At 54.4% G+C, this 19,198-nt stretch overlaps 8 protein-coding genes across 8 annotated transcripts; 3 read left to right on the top strand and 5 right to left on the bottom strand.

Annotated features, from left to right (window-relative positions):
- Window positions 1-255: 255 nt before the first annotated feature.
- Window positions 256-1,752, top strand: SODALDRAFT_336488 (ALG3-domain-containing protein; the record flags this gene model as incomplete). The annotated part of the gene is made up of 3 exons (XM_028612597.1): window positions 256-409; window positions 500-744; window positions 829-1,752. 3 exons carry the CDS (start codon window positions 256-258, stop codon window positions 1,750-1,752), a joined length of 1,323 nt encoding a protein of 440 aa, XP_028470729.1.
- Window positions 1,753-1,800: 48 nt separating this feature from the next.
- Window positions 1,801-2,366, bottom strand: SODALDRAFT_355113 (nucleic acid-binding protein; the record flags this gene model as incomplete). The annotated part of the gene is made up of 2 exons (XM_028613784.1): window positions 1,801-1,900; window positions 2,056-2,366. The coding sequence occupies 2 exons, from the start codon at window positions 2,364-2,366 to the stop codon at window positions 1,801-1,803; spliced, it is 411 nt and encodes a 136-aa protein (XP_028470728.1).
- Window positions 2,367-2,831: 465 nt separating this feature from the next.
- SODALDRAFT_327088 (hypothetical protein) lies at window positions 2,832-4,092 on the bottom strand. The gene is made up of 2 exons (XM_028610338.1): window positions 3,313-4,092; window positions 2,832-3,201 (listed from the first exon to the last, which is right to left on the bottom strand). The coding sequence occupies exons 1-2, from the start codon at window positions 3,941-3,943 to the stop codon at window positions 3,062-3,064; spliced, it is 771 nt and encodes a 256-aa protein (XP_028470727.1). The 5' UTR covers window positions 3,944-4,092; the 3' UTR covers window positions 2,832-3,061.
- A 708-nt stretch (window positions 4,093-4,800) lies between these two features.
- SODALDRAFT_327087 (hypothetical protein) lies at window positions 4,801-6,624 on the top strand. The gene has a single exon (XM_028610337.1). It carries the CDS (start codon window positions 4,977-4,979, stop codon window positions 6,372-6,374), a length of 1,398 nt encoding a protein of 465 aa, XP_028470726.1. The 5' UTR covers window positions 4,801-4,976; the 3' UTR covers window positions 6,375-6,624.
- A 419-nt stretch (window positions 6,625-7,043) lies between these two features.
- On the bottom strand, window positions 7,044-11,163 carry SODALDRAFT_355110 (calcium-independent protein kinase C; the record flags this gene model as incomplete). The annotated part of the gene is made up of 7 exons (XM_028613783.1): window positions 7,044-7,105; window positions 7,243-7,648; window positions 7,714-7,915; window positions 7,992-9,159; window positions 9,246-10,226; window positions 10,322-10,591; window positions 10,689-11,163. The coding sequence occupies 7 exons, from the start codon at window positions 11,161-11,163 to the stop codon at window positions 7,044-7,046; spliced, it is 3,564 nt and encodes a 1,187-aa protein (XP_028470725.1).
- Window positions 11,164-13,276: 2,113 nt separating this feature from the next.
- SODALDRAFT_304621 (acyl-CoA dehydrogenase) lies at window positions 13,277-15,258 on the bottom strand. The gene is made up of 3 exons (XM_028608984.1): window positions 14,916-15,258; window positions 13,998-14,858; window positions 13,277-13,901 (listed from the first exon to the last, which is right to left on the bottom strand). The coding sequence occupies exons 1-3, from the start codon at window positions 15,029-15,031 to the stop codon at window positions 13,535-13,537; spliced, it is 1,344 nt and encodes a 447-aa protein (XP_028470724.1). The 5' UTR covers window positions 15,032-15,258; the 3' UTR covers window positions 13,277-13,534.
- Window positions 15,259-15,504: 246 nt separating this feature from the next.
- Window positions 15,505-16,490, top strand: SODALDRAFT_288582 (37S ribosomal protein S12). Its single transcript, XM_028608603.1, has 2 exons — window positions 15,505-15,728; window positions 15,799-16,490. Exons 1-2 carry the CDS (start codon window positions 15,558-15,560, stop codon window positions 16,165-16,167), a joined length of 540 nt encoding a protein of 179 aa, XP_028470723.1. The 5' UTR covers window positions 15,505-15,557; the 3' UTR covers window positions 16,168-16,490.
- On the bottom strand, window positions 16,211-18,400 carry SODALDRAFT_327083 (glycolipid 2-alpha-mannosyltransferase). Its single transcript, XM_028610336.1, has 4 exons — window positions 18,070-18,400; window positions 17,039-17,920; window positions 16,671-16,959; window positions 16,211-16,598 (listed from the first exon to the last, which is right to left on the bottom strand). Exons 1-4 carry the CDS (start codon window positions 18,118-18,120, stop codon window positions 16,531-16,533), a joined length of 1,290 nt encoding a protein of 429 aa, XP_028470722.1. The 5' UTR covers window positions 18,121-18,400; the 3' UTR covers window positions 16,211-16,530.
- Between the last annotated feature and the right edge of the window lie 798 nt (window positions 18,401-19,198).

Here is a 19,198-nt window from a genome sequence, read left to right as displayed (position 1 = left end):
GACATTCACCGAACATTGCTGATCCTCACCGAGAACATTGAACACTGTGAGAGTCTTCAAAACATGGGGAATAAGCACAGTGTTAATACTGTGGAAGCTCCAAGAATTCAAGGGTCCACCAGTACCAACGTCCCCCAATTCCACTTCGTGTGACAAGAGCTATCCCAAGACCCTTCTTCCTTGTTGCCTTTCAAAGTCTCTAACAACCACGCGCACTTTCGGTGTGCGATCTCTATATATATGTAGGTTGCAACAATGGCCGACGATCAGCAGCCTTCAATCCCGGCGCAGGTAGCAACACTGGTCCTCAACATCGCCAATGGCCGACACAAGCTCTCCAAGGCCATCCCGGTGGTCCTTTTCGTCCTCGATGCGCTTCTTTGTGCAGCCATTATCTTGAAAGTGCCTTGTGAGATACAACCTTCCCTGCGTGATCCCAACCTTTTCGTATCAATTTATCTTTACGGAGCCCTTGCTAAGCTCAAAACATCGTCCACAGACACCGAGATCGACTGGGTCGCATACATGGAACAAGTCTCCCAAATCGTTGCCGGCGAACGCAATTACAGTAACATCTGGGGCAGCACCGGTCCTCTCGTCTACCCAGCCGGACATGTCTACGTTTATACCGGGCTCTACTACCTCACCAACGAGGGGAAGAATATTCTTTTGGCACAATGGTTATTTGCAGGGCTCTATCTGGCGACTCTGGCCGCTGTCATGGCATGCTACTGGCAAGCAAAGGCAAGCTAACTGTCCCCGTCTCCCCTCTTTTCTCCCAAAGGACCCTCATTTGCTAACTTGGGAGCGCCTTTTTCTTCACGCCAGGTGCCCCCCTACATGTTCCCTCTCCTGATACTTTCCAAGCGACTTCACAGCATCTACGTTCTCCGCTGCTTCAACGACGGCGTTGCCGCCCTTTTCATGTGGCTCGCCATCTTCTTCCTCCAGCGCCGCAACTGGGTCATGGGTTCCATTTTCTACAGCCTCGGCGTCAGCGTCAAGATGACCCTGCTACTCTCCCTGCCCGCCGTCGCCGTGACCCTCTTCCTCGGCCGGGGTCTCTGGGGCAGCCTGCGCCTCGCTTGGATCATGGCCCAAGTACAGGTCGTGATCGGCATACGCTTCTGGCCCGTCAACCTCCGAGGCTACGTCGGGCGCGCCTTCGAGCTGTCGCGCAAGTTCCTCTTCCGGTGGACGGTCAACTGGCGGTTCGTCGGCGAGGCGACCTTCTCGAGCCAAAACTTCTCGCTCGCATTGCTGGGAGGCCACGTGGCCGTCCTGTGGCTCTTTATCGTCACGCGGTGGCTCCGGCCGGCGCAGCGGCCCCTCTCCGCCATGATCCCGTCTTTCCTCCAGGCCAAGTCGCCCTTCACGCCCGTCGAGGAGGCCCAGGTGTCCGGCTACGTCACGGCTAAGTACATCACCACCACCGTCCTGTCCGCCAACGTCATCGGCCTCCTCTTCGCCCGCTCCCTCCACTACCAGTTCTACGCCTACCTCGCCTGGTCGACCCCGTACCTGCTCTGGCGCAGCGGCATCCCCTTCCCGCTCGTCTACCTCCTCTGCGGCGTGCAGGAGTGGGCCTGGAACGTGTACCCCAGCACCGAGGCCAGCTCGGCCGTCGTGGTCGCCATGCTGGCCATCACGGTGGCGGCCGTCTGGTTCGGCACGGCGAACGATGCGCTCGAGATTGCGCCGCTCCCCAGGCCTTCTTCTTTGAAGGTCAGGCCCGAGAAGAAGGAGCGGTGAGAATTCGTGCGGCGGCCGTTGGCGTTTGTCGATATATATTTGCACACGTTACTGCTCGTCTTCCGAGTCTGAAGGGGGCAATTTCCCGACGGTAGAGTCCTCGTCATCCTCATCGTCCAGTCCGCTATTTTTGACGAACTCTTTGGGCCTGGAAAGATGAGGAGGGGGGAAAAAAAGAGGAAGCCATGTCAGAAACTAGATGATCGCAGCGTTTTCTTTTTCGGGGGGTAAGGGGTAAGGAGCGATATCAAGGCGCAAGCGCACTGCAGGATCATATGATTTTGCGACAAGGGGGAGACTCACCAATACGGCTGCTTGCGCCAGGTCTTCTCGTCCCCAACCACGTTGACGATCTCACCTACGAGGCGACTGGTTTGTTGCTCTTCGGGAAAACGCTCGGTGAGCACGTAACCACCGCGCTTGACCCATACCGTGTTGCGGAAGCGCTGGGCCAACTCGACCAGGATCTCCTTTTTGTTCGGCAGTTGGCACGTGTAGAGGTTGTTACCCTCAGCCTTGACCACGCGAGCGAGGGCCTGGTTTGGCTGCAAGGCGTCCGGGGGCGTGGTCGACTCCTGGGCCGCAGCAAGGATGTTCCGCTTGGCTCGCGCCATTTCACGAGATTCGTTTGTGAGATGAGAGAATCTAGAGAGGAGAGATAGGAGACAATTTTAAGTGGCCGAAATTTCCCAATTGATTCTCAAAATGAAAATCCAATTCCTAGGGGTGATGTGATTTATATCAGTCTTTTCTTTTCTGGGCGCGTAACTGATTAAAAAAGTGTTTCTGCGGTGGGTTCATTTCCGGCGTCAATTGGGTTACACTATATTAGTAAGCACCTTAAAGAAGACATTGCTTTGCCCTTTATGAGTGACAGTGGTCAAGATCTGTATGAAAGCAGTCTCATGAGCCCGATCACTTTAACCCTCAAACAATTACATTTAGCCCGGTCTTTCTGGGATAAGGTTGTAATTGAGACCCTAGTTGATTCTCTCTCCATCGGCAGATGAGGACCCTACAAATCTGTCACCATTTCTCTCTTGAATGAAATATACACGTACATACACTAGAAATACTTCGCGAACGATTCAGTGGTGATCTATTTTCCAGTCATCATGGGAAGAAACCCAATTTGGTTTCATGAAACCCCCATATATGCCCGTGCCTTATTTACTAAGGTAGAAGGTCAAATCTATGCCTCGTCTATATCGAGCAAATCGCACCTTTCCTAGTCTAATGTCGTTAATCCCCTTCCTGGTCTTCCCTTTCCTATCTGCGCAGAATGAAACGGAAAAACACCCATGCAGCATTACTCGTGAATGCGCCCCAGCGCAGCGTCCTTGGCAGTCAGCTTCCCTTCGTGAATCTCCCTGACGGTCTCATGGATAGTCGTAAAGTCCTGGAAAGTGACGAAGGGAACCTTTTCCATCTCACAATAGGTAACTAGGTCTGAGAGAAGAAAGCACAACACGTCAGCCTCAAGAGATACCTTGGAAATAACTCGATGGAGAAATGGTGAGATCAGAGAAGAAAAAAGAAAAAAACAAAAAAGGAACACACCTTTCCCCGCCTTGGCAAAGAGAAGATCCGTCTCCTTGGCCGCAGACAAGTCGGACACGCCATCACCGGCATAGAGCATGACGGGCCGGTCGGGCAGGGAGGAGTACTTCCGGATCTCGATGCTCTTATCGTGACCATGGATGCTGTCGTCGTGGAAGCGGATCTGCCAGCCGCCCTCGTCGTTGATGGACTTGCCCTCGCGCGGGGCGACGTCGTTGCTGACGACCTGGATGTGCCGGGCCTCGTCGCCGAGCCACATCTCGAGCAGGGAGCGGATGACGGGCTGCATGCCGCCGGAGAGCACGACGATGGGCACGTTGTTGGCGCGGCACCAGTCGAAGAAGGCGCGGAAGCCCGGGTCCAGCTTGATGGTGGCGCGCAGCGTGGCGATGCACTGGTCGAAGGGGAGCTTGATCGAGTCCATCATCTCCTGGAAGGAGTCGCGGAAGGGCCGGCCGCGGAGGAGCACGTCTTGGTTGCCCTGGCGCCGGAGGGCGAGGCCGAAGCCTAGGTTGTCGGTCATGTAGTCATTGGAGTCGTGGGTGGTGACGGTGCCGTCGAAATCGGTGAAGAAGATAAGGCGCGGGTTTGTCGCCAAGGCTGGTGTGTCGGAGGAAGTGACGGAGCCCATGGTGGTCGATAGGAGGGGTTAATGGTCAAAGTAGAGAGAGAGCAAGAGGGAGGAGAGGTCGGATTACAGAAAAATGAAGGATGACAGAAGTAGGGTGCTTCTCTCGGGTTATAGGTATTCGAGATGTTAAAAAAAAAAAAAAAAAAAAAGACAAGATTGGAACCGTCTCCCCGGCTATTATTTAAGGACTAATCTAGGGTGGCGGGAGATATTCAACCAATTTAAAGAAGATGGAACAGAACGACAAGCAGAACGACAAACAGGAAGAAAAAAAAAAAAAAAAGGCGAGAGATCGACACCAACTAATCCACAGCCATCTCCCAAGACAAGTCATGTCCGTGTCCTGTATTCAAGGATTAAAACATTCAACTTGTTGGTCTCGGGGGAATTCAAATGTTGGCTGCCCCTCCTTCTTCCCCCCTCCATCTCGCATCAAATTCGTTAAAACCCCGCTGCGTAATTGCCAATTGCCCCTCCATCCTAAGAGAAGTGGGCTGCCGCCAAGACCCTTCGCTATGCGACATGGCTTCAGGGACCACAGTGCTGTTGAAACGCTGAAGATCTGTCTCTGGATTTGGGATTTGGGGTCTGAGCAGGCTGAGAAACGCCCAGCCATACTTAAGGTACCTAATTAGCCAACGCACACCTTAATGCAGGACCCCTCTCCAATGGCCCCACGTCATTCATGTACGTGTATGTAATTATGTACTCAGTACAGTACCTTACGAATCAAGATTTACACAGGGTACGTACCTCTCACAAGTGCGTCGCAGATTGGAAGGCGGTGAAGAAAGGTACGAAGTATATCCCCGGCGTCCCGGAAGCCGTGAAAATCCCACCTCCACGTTCCGTCCTCTCAACGGCCTCGTACCGAGGACCATCCTCCAGTCCTTTCCGACTCCTCGGTCCTCCACTCATCCCACCGTTGTCTGTCGATTCGTTTTCAACCACTCCCTTCTCGGCACAGACCCGAGCTCGAATTGGCTTGAGGACAATCTGGACTCGAGGGGTCGTGGATAGAGATAGAGTAGACATGCAACCATTGACGCTGATGCGGCCGGCGTCATGGCGCCTCGTCTCCCGCCAATTGCTCTATCCGCTTTCTGATCCTCCAATACGGACGTTGAGCACCACATCACTTGCTCCGTCACACTCTCAGCTCTTTGCAGATCTTCGGTCGAACTCCCGGCGGCTATACTCTTCCTTCCAACCGCCCCGAGCGCCAGACTCCGAGTCGAAACCCCAATCGCCTTCTCCTTCTCCCGATCCCACTCCATCGTCCACGAACGACAGCTCCTCTCCAGTCTCGTCTGCCGAATCAAATCAATCAAAATCAGGAGCTTCGTCCTCTCAGTCCTCCGAGAACCATGCCGACTACCGTTCTTCTTCCGACAGCTCACACCCGTCCTCGTCCTCGTCGTCCACATTCTCGAAATCCTTCTCCTCGGCATCGAACCTGTTCACAAACTCCATCCCCCGCGTCATCGACAACCTCCAAGCCCGCCTCCTCACCGCCTCCCAAACTCTCAACGACCTAACGGGCTACACCGCCATCGAGTCGATCAAATCCCAAAACACCGCCCTCGAGGCCTCCCTGTCCGAGGCCCACGCGCGCCTCCGCGCCGCCCGCAACGCCTTCAAGTCCGCCACCTCCACCCGCGCCGCCACCCAGCGCGAGACCACCACCCTCCTCGCCCGCAAGGAGTCCTGGGCCCCGCAGGACCTCGAGCGCTTCACCGACCTCTACCGCCGCGACCACGAGCTCGAGCGCGAGGTCGCCCGCGCCAGCGAGACCCTCAGCGACGCCGAGGCCGACGAGCAGCGCCTCAGCCAGGCCCTCGTCTCCGGCATGCTCCGCCGCTACCACGAGGAGCAGATCTGGAGCGACCGCATCCGCCGCGCCAGCACCTGGGGCACCTGGGGCCTCATGGGCCTCAACGTCGTCATGTTCGTCCTGCTGCAGTTCGTCGCCGAGCCCTGGCGCCGGGAGAGGCTCGTCCGCGCCGTCGTCGAGGAGGAGAAGGACGTCCTCACGAGCGTGAGGGAGGAGCTGGAGGCTGTTAGGAGCGCCCTGGCCGCGAGGGGCGGCGCCGGAGAGGGCGAGACTGCTGCTGCAGTCGCCGTTTCTTCGGAAGATGCCACTGCGTCTGTTGATGATGGTGTGGAGGTCGCCATGGCCGCCTCGGAGCCACCGGCAGTGTCCCCCGCGGTGGCAGCAACGGAGGCGACCCCTCCTCCGTCACCAGCAGCCATAACCTGGGAAGAACTGCTCTCGGATCCGACCTTGTTGAAGGTCAGGATCGCCGACTTGTACAGTGACCGCAGGATTGACCTCCGCATGAGGGATGCGTCTCTACTGGCTCTCCAGGGCGCCGTAGCGGGCGCTACCATCGTCGGAGGGGCCGCTTTTTTGCTTCTGAGATCAGCGTAGAACTTCTCTCTCCCTGCACATACCTACATCCGGCCTCTCCCGCCTTGGAATACCGTAATGATCCACAGTCCATCTTCACTGTACAATAATGCTACCACCTGGAAGACAATAGACACAAACGTTATGGTTTCGTCCCGTGTCACCATAGCCGCCATGGAAAAGAAATGACAACTCATCTATGTGTGTTCTTTTGCTCGCTATGGAAGGAATTTTTTGTATCCGGTATCATAGCATACGTTTTCGCCCAAACACATCACATCATTTGCTTTTTCTCCTTGGTACACTGCTTCGTACAATGCTTTGGTATGTCGACAAAGTATATTCCCATTGCCCAGGCATGCATGTCGTCGAAGGGTGCCCAATATCCACCCCAGTCTTTTCCTCCTCTCCTAACTCAAGCTGTGTACGGAGAGAAGTCGCTGTCCAAGAATTAACTCTTTCGTTCTTCATCTCAGTCATCGCCTCGTCCTAACATCATCAGTCGCTCTCGACTCATTCATCTCGCGTAGCCAAATTAACCAAACCCATCACTTTTAAAGGCCCAAGGATTAAGCTGCTTCACTGGAAGCTTGCGTGATATGCAGTTAACCATTCTTCTCGCCTTATGTCCAGTATGTCCAGGAGAGTCAAACACTCAACCAACGGTGTCGTCCAGTTGACTGGCTGCCTTTATTCAAAGTCGGCAGTATAAGAGAATCCACGGAATTCTTCTTGCATGGATTGCGTGAGAACTACCACAACTGTCAGTAACTTGTCCACCGTTTGGGGGAGGGAGTTGGATAGTATCGTCTTCTGAGACTAGACAAGATATGGGATGGAGTATGTATATATATAATCAAGAAAGAAAAGGAGAGACAGAGACACATACCAGACTGGACTGGAGTCAGAACGGGAGGTACACTAGTAAATTCGGAATCGAAATTGCTCGTGTCGGTGGCGGTTTTGATGGTCGGAATGAAGGGAGGCTGCACGCGCTTATGGAAGATATCGTCCCAGTTGATGTTGCGGAAGAAAGGCTGGCTCATGATCTCCTGCGCGTCGGTCGGTCCGCTGCCCAACCGCTGGTCGGGTTCCCGAGTGAGCAGCTTCTGCAAGATGGAGACGCTGTCCCTGGGCATGTGGATCGGGTATAACGGCTCGTCCGCGAGAATGGAATCGTAAATCTCGTCCTCGTCTTCGCCACGGAATGGCGATTGCTGGAGAAGCATCTGGTAAATCAAGACGCCAAACGCCCACCAGTCGACTGCTCGTCCGTATTTCTTTTCTAGAAGAATCTGTTGGTCCAGGGTTAGTATCTGGAGTAGGAGGGTTGAAAGGTCGTTGCCATCGGGTTTCCTACCTCAGGCGCCATAAACTCGGGTGTACCGCAAAAAGTGCTGGTGGCCGACCCAAACCACATATCCTCCTTGCACAGACCGTAATCGCCAATCTTGATGTGACCATCCAGAGACAACAAGATGTTGTCGAGCTTCAGATCACGGTAGATCACGCCATTCTCGTGGAAATACTTCAAGGCCAAGCAAACTTCGGCTGCGTAAAATCTAGAAATGGGTGTGTCAGATCATTGCGGTTTACTTGGTAGAACCAACAGTCTCCTGAAGTAGAGAAACAACTTACTGGGCACGCTTCGTCCCGAACTGCCCTCGCTGAATATGAAGCATAAGATCACCACCACTGACGTACTCCATGACGAAGTAGACCCTGGTTTCGGTCTGGAAGCACGCATGGAGGTTCGTCAGAAACGGATGCCGTTCACGGTTGGCGATGAGGAACACGCGCTTCTCGGAACGGATACTTTCCACCTCGTCGTGCTCAATGATAAACTCCTTCTTGAGCACCTTGATGGCATATAGTCTCTTGGTTCGCTTCGTTTCCGCCAGCATGACCTTGCCAAAGTTGCCTTTACCCAGCACGGCCAGGAAGTTGAAGTGATCCAGACCGATACGCTGGCCAGTCCCAGGATCCGTCGCCGAGGGTAGCGGCTTACGTCCTCCGCTGACAGCGGACGAGGACGGTGAAAGAGTGACGGGTTCCGTCATGGGCGTCTTTCCAACTGACGCCACTTGTTGCTGATACATCGGCGACTGCTGATGTTGCTGCGGTACTCCTTGATGGTGCTGATGATGATAAAGCTGCTGTTGCGGCTGCGCCTGCTGCTGCTGCTGCTGCTGCTGCTGCTGCTGCTGTTGAACGGGGCGGCCCGCTCCCTGAGACTGGCCGGGGTAGGCATTGACGTTGGCGTAGTCGGCCGGGTTATACTTGCGTTGCTGCGAAGCGTATGGGCCATAGGAGTCATCTTGGGGCTGCTGCTCGGGCAGGGCGGCGTAGGCACTTCCGAATCGTGCGTAGTCGGGCGACTGTCGTCCCTGCCGCGCAGAAGTGGGCGTCCCGCTCATCGCGGCGGATGCTGCAGCGGCAGCAGCGGCCGAACTGGTTGACGTGCGGTCGGTTTGCTGAGATGGCCTCTGAGACAACGCCTGCTGCTGTTGTTGTTGTTGCTGTTGTTGTTGATACATAAGCTTGGCCGCCTCGGTCGCCTCGACAGATGATCCGGTTGTGTACGATGGCCCAGTCGATCCGGCCAAGGTGCTCGAGCTCATACTACTAGTCGGGCTCGCCGATGCCTGATTGCGAAGTGTCCGCTCGCTCAATGACGTGGCCTTTTGCTTGTTGATCTGTTTCGTCGTGCGAATGCCTTCGAGAATCTTGTTGGCGACAGCCATGGACATGCCGCAGAAGTCTGGTACGAGGTGCACGCAATGTGCGTGAGCGGTGAGACCGCATTCTAAGAGGAGGCCAGGTCAGTCAATATGCCGAGGGTGCAACGGGCGCGAGGGAACCAAAGCATTAACGAAGGGATGTGGACGTTACCTGAGCATTTCCGGCAGTTCTTCTTCCCGAAGGGCAGGATGTAGCCACAGTGACAGCACCAGTTGGCCGTCATGTTGGGATACGCCTGGAAACGGTGAGGAATGCGGTGGTTGATCTTCTCCTCGTCGGGGTCCGTTTCGGCATTGCTCTTGCTGATACACTTGGTGACGACGCTGGTGTAGCACTTTGTATGGCAGGTGTACTTGCAGTCCTCACACTGCATGCCGGCAGAATACTTGAGGAAGTCGCCGCAAAGCGCGCAGCGCATGATGTTGTAAAACTGATGCTGCACAAACTTGTGCCCGTACATCTCATGAACCTCTTCCTTGCGCTGGCGGATAGCGCCCTTCCGGCCCAGGCCGAGATCAACGGGACCCCGTTCCTTGTTTTGCTTCACAAAGCCGAGGGTGAGGCGGATCTGACCGGCGGGCTCCAAGTTGAACCAGCCATCAATGGGCTGGACGACGACCTGGGGTACGGCGGCGGCCTGGGAAGGCATACTGCTACCGAACTGGCCACCCACGGCCCCTGGCGAGGACGGCGGCGGGCCAAAGGACGTCTGTTGCTGCGGGCTCATGGGGTATTGGTTCGGCGGGGCGCCCATTCTGTCGGCGGACACCCACCCGGAGCTGTTGATCTCGGCCTCGATCCTCTTCCTCCTCATCTCCTCGGCGATGTCGGATATTCTGACCCATAGCATGGCGATGGGAATGGCGTGCTCGCCGGACTTGTCATAGACAGTGAGCTCGATCTCGTTCGCTTTGTCGACGTCGAGCTGGAACTGCTCAGCCTCCCACCGGTCGTTTCGCGAGGTTCGGGTGCGGGCAACGACATTGTCCTCGACCTTAATGGCAACAAAGGTTTCGGGGCCGCGGCTGAATCGTCCGGTAGAGGCGTGGTCGACATCCTTGATGCTGGAAACACGAATGGTCAACTGACCAGTGAGGGGCTTGCGCAGGTTGGGCATGTTGATTGAGTCATCTGTGAACACGAGCACTTCTTAGACAACGTTGACTTTGGAAAGGCGATGAAGAAAAAAGGGGGGGGCTCGCTAGATCTCCGAAGACTCAACTCACCGTCTGTGCCATCGGATTCAAAAACGTCGGCAATGTGTAGCTCTTCGTACCGCTTCAAGGCCTGCTTGAGCAGCAGAATCTTTTGCTTGCTCTCCACCCTACGAGCAGCGGCATCGGCTTTGCTCTTCCTATCGCCCTCCATGCTATAGAGCTGAACCATCTTCTCAACACCTTTCAAATACTGTTCCTCTACCTTGAGCTTGAACTGAATCTGGGAAAGCATGAGCTGGATACGCGGACCGAGGTAGGGGGTATCATATTTGATCAGATCTGGCGAGGAGACGAAGGCATGCTGGTCAGCAGTGGATCTCACCCGAAGAAGGCACGAACAACAGGGGAGACAAGCCAGTAGAGCGTCGTTACGAACCTAGTTTGGTGTAGTTCGGACGGGCCTTGGGGACCCCGGCGCCCGGGCCGAGAGGGGCATAGGGGTGGCGGGGGGGCATCAAGTCGCCATGCTGGCCGATCTGACTGTATTGGGCAGAGCCGTAAGAGGCCGTACTGCCGGAACCGGCCGCCGAGGCGCCCCAGGCGGCGGAATCTTTAGGCGGTGGGGGAGGAGGGCCCGAGCCACCATCGCCGGGGCTGTCGGCGCTGACTCGGCCAGTTGAGCCCGCGAGGGACAAGTTGTCCATACCCGTACTGACGCGTCGCATCTGGAGCTCGCGAAGCTTCTCTTCGAAGAACTGAAGGTTACGGCGGCCATCGCGGATCTGAGAATTGAGACGGGAGCGGACCGAGTCGTTGTCGGTTTGAGCCAGCATGGCATTGGCGGCATTCATTAGCGCCTTCTCCCGCTCAATCTTCTTGAAGATACTCTGAATAGGGTCTTCGTCGCTCATGTTGGGCAGGTGTGGTGCGCGACTCCACGCGCGGGGCCCAGGCAAAGGTGAGGGTACCGGTAGGAGAGTTGAACGGAAGGTTGCGGTACCGTCACGGAAAGACGGTATTATTGGTGCTTATCTAGGGAATAATGTTGTTCGAGATACTGGCCATGGGACTGCAAATCTCGAAGCAAGGGCGGTAAGAGGACTTGGATCCGATAGCTGGCTACCTAAGGTAGGAAGGAGCGATAAGTCGAAAGCCACGCAGCGCAGCAGGGATAAAATATGCCCCTCAAGGACGCCGTCAAGTTTGGTTTTCAGGGGCTAACGTAGGGAAGACGCGGGTTCCTGGTGACTGCGGAGGCGGTGACGGTGACGGTAATGAAGGCGCAAGAATGTGTGATATCTCCTGGTGTGGGCGTGACAGGACGTGTGTGGGTAAGGAAGGGTTCGGCACAAACATAAGAAGTCGATTGCGAGCAAACGAGCGAGGGTCGGAAATCATCCCCCAACTGGAAGGAAATACTAGGCACGCGGGGCCCCTGCTCCGCCTGCAACACACGGCAGTTTGTTATGAATGTCGACAGCCAGAGTGGACATGAACTGAATGAAGATGGTTGTCTATTGTGTGCGTGTGTGCGTGTTGTGCGTAGGTGCGTGGGTGCGTCGTTGGGGGGGTTGTGGGTGGGTGGATGTTTGTGCCGGGGAGAGGAGGAGGAGGTTGGATAAGAACGTTAATAATTTGGCGGCAGTACGAATACTGAATAGAAGGTCATCGACGACCGGGAAGATACTGACGCATTCCAGAGAAAGCGGGGCGGGGGGCTTTGCGATGGAGGGGAGGGGCCGGAGACCGGAGTACCTTGCAGTATCTTCAATGCAAAACCGTTACCGGGGCTGGTGACGAGTACACGTAGGTACCTCACGAATGAGGGGAGGATTGAGGCAGCAAGTATTGTTGCCCTCCGTACCCAGTTATACACGTAATAAAAGAGTTGAAAAGTCCTAGATATAATATGTCTAGCCAACTCCGTCTAGGACTTGGTACTTTTACTTTTTTGATGGGTCATGACTTAAAACCAGGCCGGGTAAACTCTGGGTACCTGAGTATTCCACAGCCCCTGTACCTTCGTTGCCTTGCTTGCTCAGATGCCTACCGAGTCCTTCCGTGCAGGCAAACACCTGCCTTCCATTTAGTCCTGACTGGTGGTAGGTCGAACTTGTATTGTGTGGATCCAACCTCACTCGTACGAAGGACTTCGTAGAGGCAGAAAGGCATCATCCCTATATCCCGTCGTCGCCTTACACCGGCAATACCCAGCATTGATGTCAGACTGGAAAAGCTTATCTTTCTAGCTCTCCTGCGGCATCTTCCCAGACGCTCGTAATCTGTTTCCTACTCTCCTTGATAGTCAAGAGCCGTATGGCGGAAGAAGAAAAAAAGGGGCTCCAAAGCGGTTTGGCCGTCTGCCATGACTTACACAGTCAAGTCCTCGGCCACCCTCCGTGACTTGCCGCATGGTAAAAGCCAGGACTATGAAAACCACATCTTATTTATTATGTCATTCCGTAATAAGAGTACGGAGGATCTCACTTCAACTCATGCAGACGGTCTTTTTTATGCAAACTCCACTCTCGAAAGCCACATCTTATCGACTCGCAACCTTACGGTAGTAATCATCATTGATCTCTAACTAGCTTGATATAGCACATTCGCCAAGACGATACGTTCTCTGTAATGCAGGTCGGTCTTAGAGGTGGCGTGTGGGCGTTTAGACCGTGTCTCGAACAGTTACAAATAAGTGCGGATTAGAGCGACTTAATAAACCGAGTAAAAGTGTCTAGCTCTGAGCACGTACTCTGAGCATATGGGCCTAAGGTATTGACAAGAAAGGTGCATTGTGATCTCGTGTGAATACAGGACTTGTGGCATCATGGCGCTATAGGAGATAATACTTGAAGCGCTATCTTTCCTCGAACGTGAAAGACATGGATTCCTATTGCACTCGTAGATATTTCTACTTCTGAAACTTCTACGACGTCGGTTCGACCTACACCATTTACTTTGTTCGAAGCCAATGGTCAACAAACTGGGACTTGAAACTTCACGGGATATAGACGCTGCATAGAACCCTATTCTGGGCAGAGGACGAATGTGCCGTAAACTTCCAGGTAGTAGCCAAACTTCTATTTATCGTTCATAGACCGTTACTTTAACGAGGCGGAGTTTCCAACCTTTACCATGCAAACAACTTCAAAAAAAACACATCATAAAGTACAGCATGGCACGCTGCAAACCGAGCCCCCTCTTCAAATCCCGATCCAGTTCCCCTGTGCCAGCGTAGGGCGGGGGTATTGCCGCATCCGCACCTCGTCTAGAGCGAACCCCTCACGTAGTGTACTCCTTCTGCAACAGTTTCGCGATGGTGTTGAGCTGAATGTTGCTCGTGCCCTCGTAGATGGCCCCGATCTTGCTGTCCCGCCAGAACTTCTCTGCCGGGCCGTCCCTCACGAAACCCATGCCGCCCATCCATTCAATGGCCAGGCCGCTCACACGGCCCGCCACCTGCGAAGCGTAGAGCTTGGCCATCGCCGCATCCACGACGAAGTCCTCGCCAGCCTCCTTCTTGCGCGCGGCGTTGTACACGAGCGCGCGTGCCGCCGCAATCTCCGTATACGACTGCGCAATCTGGTGTTGCATGCCCTGGAACTCGCCCACCAGCTTGCCGAACTGTTTGCGGTCGTTCCACACGTACCTGTAACTGCTGTTAGTACCAAAAAAAAAAAAAAGGGGGGGGGGGGAGACAACAAAAAAGAAAAGAAATCTACTCCTCGGGTGAATGCAAACTTACTTGACGGCGTTCTCCCACGAGCCGAGCGCGAGCCCAGTCATCTGCGCCGCAATACCGATGCGGCCCTCGTTGAGCAGGCTGATGGCGTACTTGTAGCCCTGGCCCCTCTCGCCGACGAGGTTCTCCTTGGGGATCTTGACGTCGTCAAAGTTGATGACGCACGTGCTGCTGGCCCGGATGCCGAGCTTCTTCTCCTTCTTGGCGATGGAGAAACCCTCGGTGCCCTTTTCGACAACGAACGCCGTGATCCCCTTGTATCCCTTGCTGGGGTCCAGGTTGGCAAACACGATGAAGAAGTCGGCCTCAATCGAGTTGGTGATCCACATCTTGGACCCCGAGATGGTGAACCCGTCCGCCGTCTCGGTCGCCTTGGTCGCCATGGCGAACGCATCGGATCCGCTCACGGGCTCGCTAAGGCAAAAGCTGCCCACCGTGTCGGTGGCGAGCTTGGGCAGGAACCTCTTCTTGAGGCTGGGGGAAGCGTGCTTCATGATGGCCGTGTTTACGAGAGTGTTGTGCACGTCAACCATAACGCTGACGCTGGGGTCGACACGCGCAAGCTCTTCGATGGCGATGATGGCCGATGTGAAGTTGGCGCCGGCGCCACCGTACTCCTCCGGAATCTCAATGCCCATCAGGCCCTGCTCGAAGAGTTGCTCAACCACGGCGGGGTCCATCTTCTCGGCCTCGTCCATCTCGCGCACTTTAGGGCCGATTACGTCGTTGGCAAACTTGTTGACCGTTTCCGCCATGGCGGATTCCAGCTCTGAGAAGTGGGTAATGGGGGTCGGGGGAATGTCGGTGATGTCGGTGTATTCGTCGTTAAGGCGGCGTGGCGTCGTGGAGAGGGTCCTCGCGGTGCTACACGGGAGATTGTCAGCAGCTATGGGCTAGACGCATAGAATCAAAGCATCATGCCTCTGAATTGAGGGCATCTTCGTCCTCGCTGGTACACAGTTCCTGGTGGGCGCCATCGCCGCCACACCTCGACTCCTCCGCAACGCGGGGCGAATGATCCGCGAAAGCGACGACATGACGCAACTGGCGAGTTGAGCTGGACTGGGGTTGGAAAGGTTGGCCTAAAGAGATGTAGCAAGTCTATGACAATACACGAAGAACAAGATCTAGAGTTATTCGGACGTGTATCAACGACGGGTGGGAAAAATGAAGAAGAAGAAAAGAGTAACATCCGGACTGCCGACTTATCGTGTCGTGCGGCGATACAAGCGGGTAGGTCTTCAGCCGAGGATAACCATCCCCGAACTCCCCACACTTGGCTTGTCAACGGCGCTGTTTGGTGGGGCGTCTACCTCAACGTACCTTACCTTACTCAGTAAGGTACTTCCAATAGGTAGGTACATACCTTGCTTTTGAGTGCCGGACATGTGATCCACGGAGGACGGCCTTGGCGCGAGGGCGACAATGTCACGTGGAATGTACAAAAATAACGATTATGTAAGCCGTGATGTAGGAAGTTCGAAAGATTCCTCTGGAGAGTCGAGGTCAAGAACCAGGAGACGCAACCACAAAAGCTGTCAGACTGGAACAACAGCGCCCACAATGGCCAGCACAATCTTTGGCCGACTTTTTGTTCCCTCACTAAGGCGGTTTGCGTTTCCAGCCCCTGTCTCTCACGCCCCTTTGGCCTCTTCCATCACCAGTTCCATCCGCCAAACGCGTCTCTTCTCCTCAACTCCTGCCCAAAATGCGACTGTAATGCAGGTCCTCAGGGTTCGTGGCCACCCCTCATCACCTTTACTCTCACGTCTCTGCCACGCGAAGACGACTAACAGGGTTTCAGGGCTGCCGTAAGGGCAAGCGAGCTCGCCACGCCGTCTCCCCCGCGCTTGCCGAAACCAAATCACCTCTCCTCAAGGGAGTCTGCATCAAAGTCGGCATTCAACGTCCCAAGAAGCCCAACTCGGGCCAGCGCAAGACCGCCCGTGTGCGTCTGTCCTCTGGTCGTCAGATCACCGCGTATATCCCTGGCGAGGGTCACAACATTCAGCAGCACAGCGTCGTCCTCGTCCGAGGCGGACGGAGTCAGGATTGTCCCGGTGTGAGATATCACCTTGTGCGTGGCGCATTGGACCTTGGTGGTGTGGCGAACAGGACAAATGCCCGTAGCAAGTACGGCACGCCTAGGCCGAAGAAAGCGACGGCTGGATAAGATCCTCGAGACCAGAGAGCATACTTTCAATACGACTGGAGAAGGTCAGGAGAGATGTCACCTTGAGGGTGGTATATGAGAGGAGGACATCGCTATGTATTTTTTATTGTAAATTCACACCGCAGGTTATTTGGGAAATGCGCCCGTCGTCGTTACCAGAGCAATCTTCCCTTGCAATTGCTAGGATTGTATGAGCAGTCCATGAAAAACCCTTGACGCCTCCCACATAAAAAAAAACCCCCAATACCTCGATCTGCCTATTGTCCTAACCATTCCGGACGAGTATAGGACAAATCCCATTTTCATAATAAATGTAATGTTAGTACAACCAGTTGCTCTTATCTTGTGCGGGATGTACCCGTCTTATTTAGGCTCGTCCTTCCAGCCCTCTGGCTTCTCTAAGCCGTTAAGGTCGAAGTACCGACTCGTGCCTTTTTCATCAAGTCAGCGAACAGTGTATGGAGCGATGAAGAAAGGGAAGGGAATTGGGAATAAGTGCATACAAGAATATCCCCTCCAGTCAAAATTATCTTTGGGGTTACAGTGACAGCGCAGGTCCAATTTGCGTTGCTCGCCCGTCGGGCAGTGCGTGAAGGGCCCATGAAAGTACCCAATGTCGTCGAAGAAGTGAATCTCTTCCTTCGGCAGCATGAGACCGGCGGCGATGGAGTGCACGGGCGCATCACCCCAGCGCTCGTAGAAGAAGCCACCATCCTTGTCGAGCGATTCGAAGAAGTCGACGTAGGCCTTAGACCGGAGCCAGTCTAGGCTCCCAATCTCAAAGTTAGACCACTAGACGCCTGTTAGTAATGGAACCGACCTGCACGAGACGAGACGGCAGGTTCACTAGACGAATCAGGGGAGGACGTACAAAATGGCAGCGATTGTACGTCTCACCGCCATCGTCACTCAGGAAACGCATTGAGTTGCCCGGCGCAATGTGCTCGGGATGGTTTTTCATAAACTTCTTGGTGCTGTCCCAGAGGGTCGGAATGGTCTCCTTATACTCGTACAAGCTCAGGACGAAGCTGTACTTTTTGTTGTTCTCTTTCATGACACGGAAAGGGTCGTAGTGAAGATCACAGAAGAGCGAGATGGAGGGCTCCACGCGCCAGTAGTATTCGTAGTTCATAAGGAGCGGTTGACGGAAGAAAAATCCCGATTCGAAGCGGCACATGTGGCGATAGCTGACGGAGTCACCGTAGATGACTTTGCGCTCGCGCATGTCCTCGCGGACCTTGCGTGCCTTTTCCTGGTCAATCCATTCCGGGAAGGACCAGTGCTCAGCGGGGATTTCGCCGTAGAAGGTGTTGCCGGACACGAGGGAGGTGGTCACCTTCTTGAAGGTATCATCGAACGGCTTATCGTTGAGGAAGACCCAGTCGTAATTATATCGGCGGTTGAAGCGATCTTCGACATCGCGGATGGAGCGCGCAATATCCCAGACATCGCTGTTCCTTGCCAACGACACGAAGGTGGCGTTGACGCGCGGGCCAGGGGCGATGCCGACAAGGTCGTTCCAACCGGGATCGTTCGGCGTCATGGCCATCGGGTACTCTTTGGGATCGTAGTCAGACATGACACCTGGTCGTTCAGCAGGAGGACTGTTGGGCTGCGGTGACGTCTGCTGGTCTCCGCTCGCTGTCCCTGTGTCGCTGCCATGGCCTCCTTGTGATCCGCCAGGAAAGGTGCCATCCTGCAGCCGGATGCCTTGGTAACTCGAATGTGTGATGAAGTAGACAATCGTAACGGCCTATGACGATGATGTTATCAGCAATTGACGCTATATGGGACTTACTTCCATTGTAACACACTGGCATGTAAGGGGGGGGCAAATACGCGGCATCTTGACGGCCAGGTACTCGCGAGCATTAGATCTTAGCGTAGAACGGGACGACTTACGACGAAAGCGAAGACAATGTATCGCACGTATCGTGCTGACCCTGCCGCCATCTTGACGGATCCCGACTGACTGAATCGATGGATGAAAAAAATTAGAAAATTGTTGACAGCGTATGAAAGGTTGAAGTACAGGAAAAAATCAAGGGGGGGGAAGGGAAAAGTAATAATAAATCCAGTTTGAACCACCCTCTCAAGGGAATGCAAGAGTTGCTTGGGCGAAGGTGGTACACGACCTACGTACAGGCAGGCAGGCTATTAGGGGCGAGACAGACAAGCTGAATTATTAGCAGGCACGTAGTTACTCCGTAGTAATTAATCCCTACCGCAGGGAGAGAATGTGAATCAGCTGCAACTTTGGAGACACTGGGTAGAACAGAACGGTCGCGCAGAAGTAGTGTACGAAAGTACAGCCAACAACCTGGAAGCTGACATCAACAGTGGGCCGCGTAACTTGCACTACCCAATCCACCTACCGTGTGCGGATACGAGGGATTCAGGGGACATGACCATGGCATGACGTTTAATGTGATTACATAATTGCTTATACATTAAGCAAGGGCGGCCTACACGTTGTAGTGTGTGTAAGGGTGAACTCGGAGAAGGAACATCACGTGATCCTTCTGATACTGATACTGCAGTCTGATTGGTTTGGAGAATTTTCGGCAAGAGAAGACACCCCCCTTCCTTCGTAGCTCTCCCATCCCCCTCCACAACCGACTGGGCCAAGGACTGTTTGCATCCCAAGCTTTTCGGAACATCATCGCCCAACACGATATACTGGAAACACCATCTCTCCGGCCCTTCCTCAGTTCTATTAGGCCTGGCGCATTTCGCCACTCTTGTTTTGTTTCTTGAAATTTACTTTATTGCCGACGCAGCTTGGGTGAGCACAGGCAGTATACCCTCCTGGATCATTCCATTCGCCTTCGGTTTCGACTCCGGTCTCGCTTCGACGGCAACATGTTATATTGGAAAATTGTGCTTCACCGAAATACCGATCTTTAGTGGTGAGTATTCATCTATCATCTGGTTCCTCGTGTTACTGTGTTGTTTGTATCTCGTGGGTTCCAAGGATGGATTATGCTGCTTTCTCTGGCCATTCACTGTGAACTTGCGTACTTTTTGCGTA

Source organism: Sodiomyces alkalinus, assembly GCF_003711515.1.
Source record: "Sodiomyces alkalinus F11 unplaced genomic scaffold SODALscaffold_1, whole genome shotgun sequence".
NCBI classification, from domain to species: Eukaryota; Fungi; Ascomycota; class Sordariomycetes; order Glomerellales; family Plectosphaerellaceae; genus Sodiomyces; species Sodiomyces alkalinus.
Note: the sequence above shows the minus strand (reverse complement) of the source record. Positions and strands in the feature narration are given on the sequence as shown.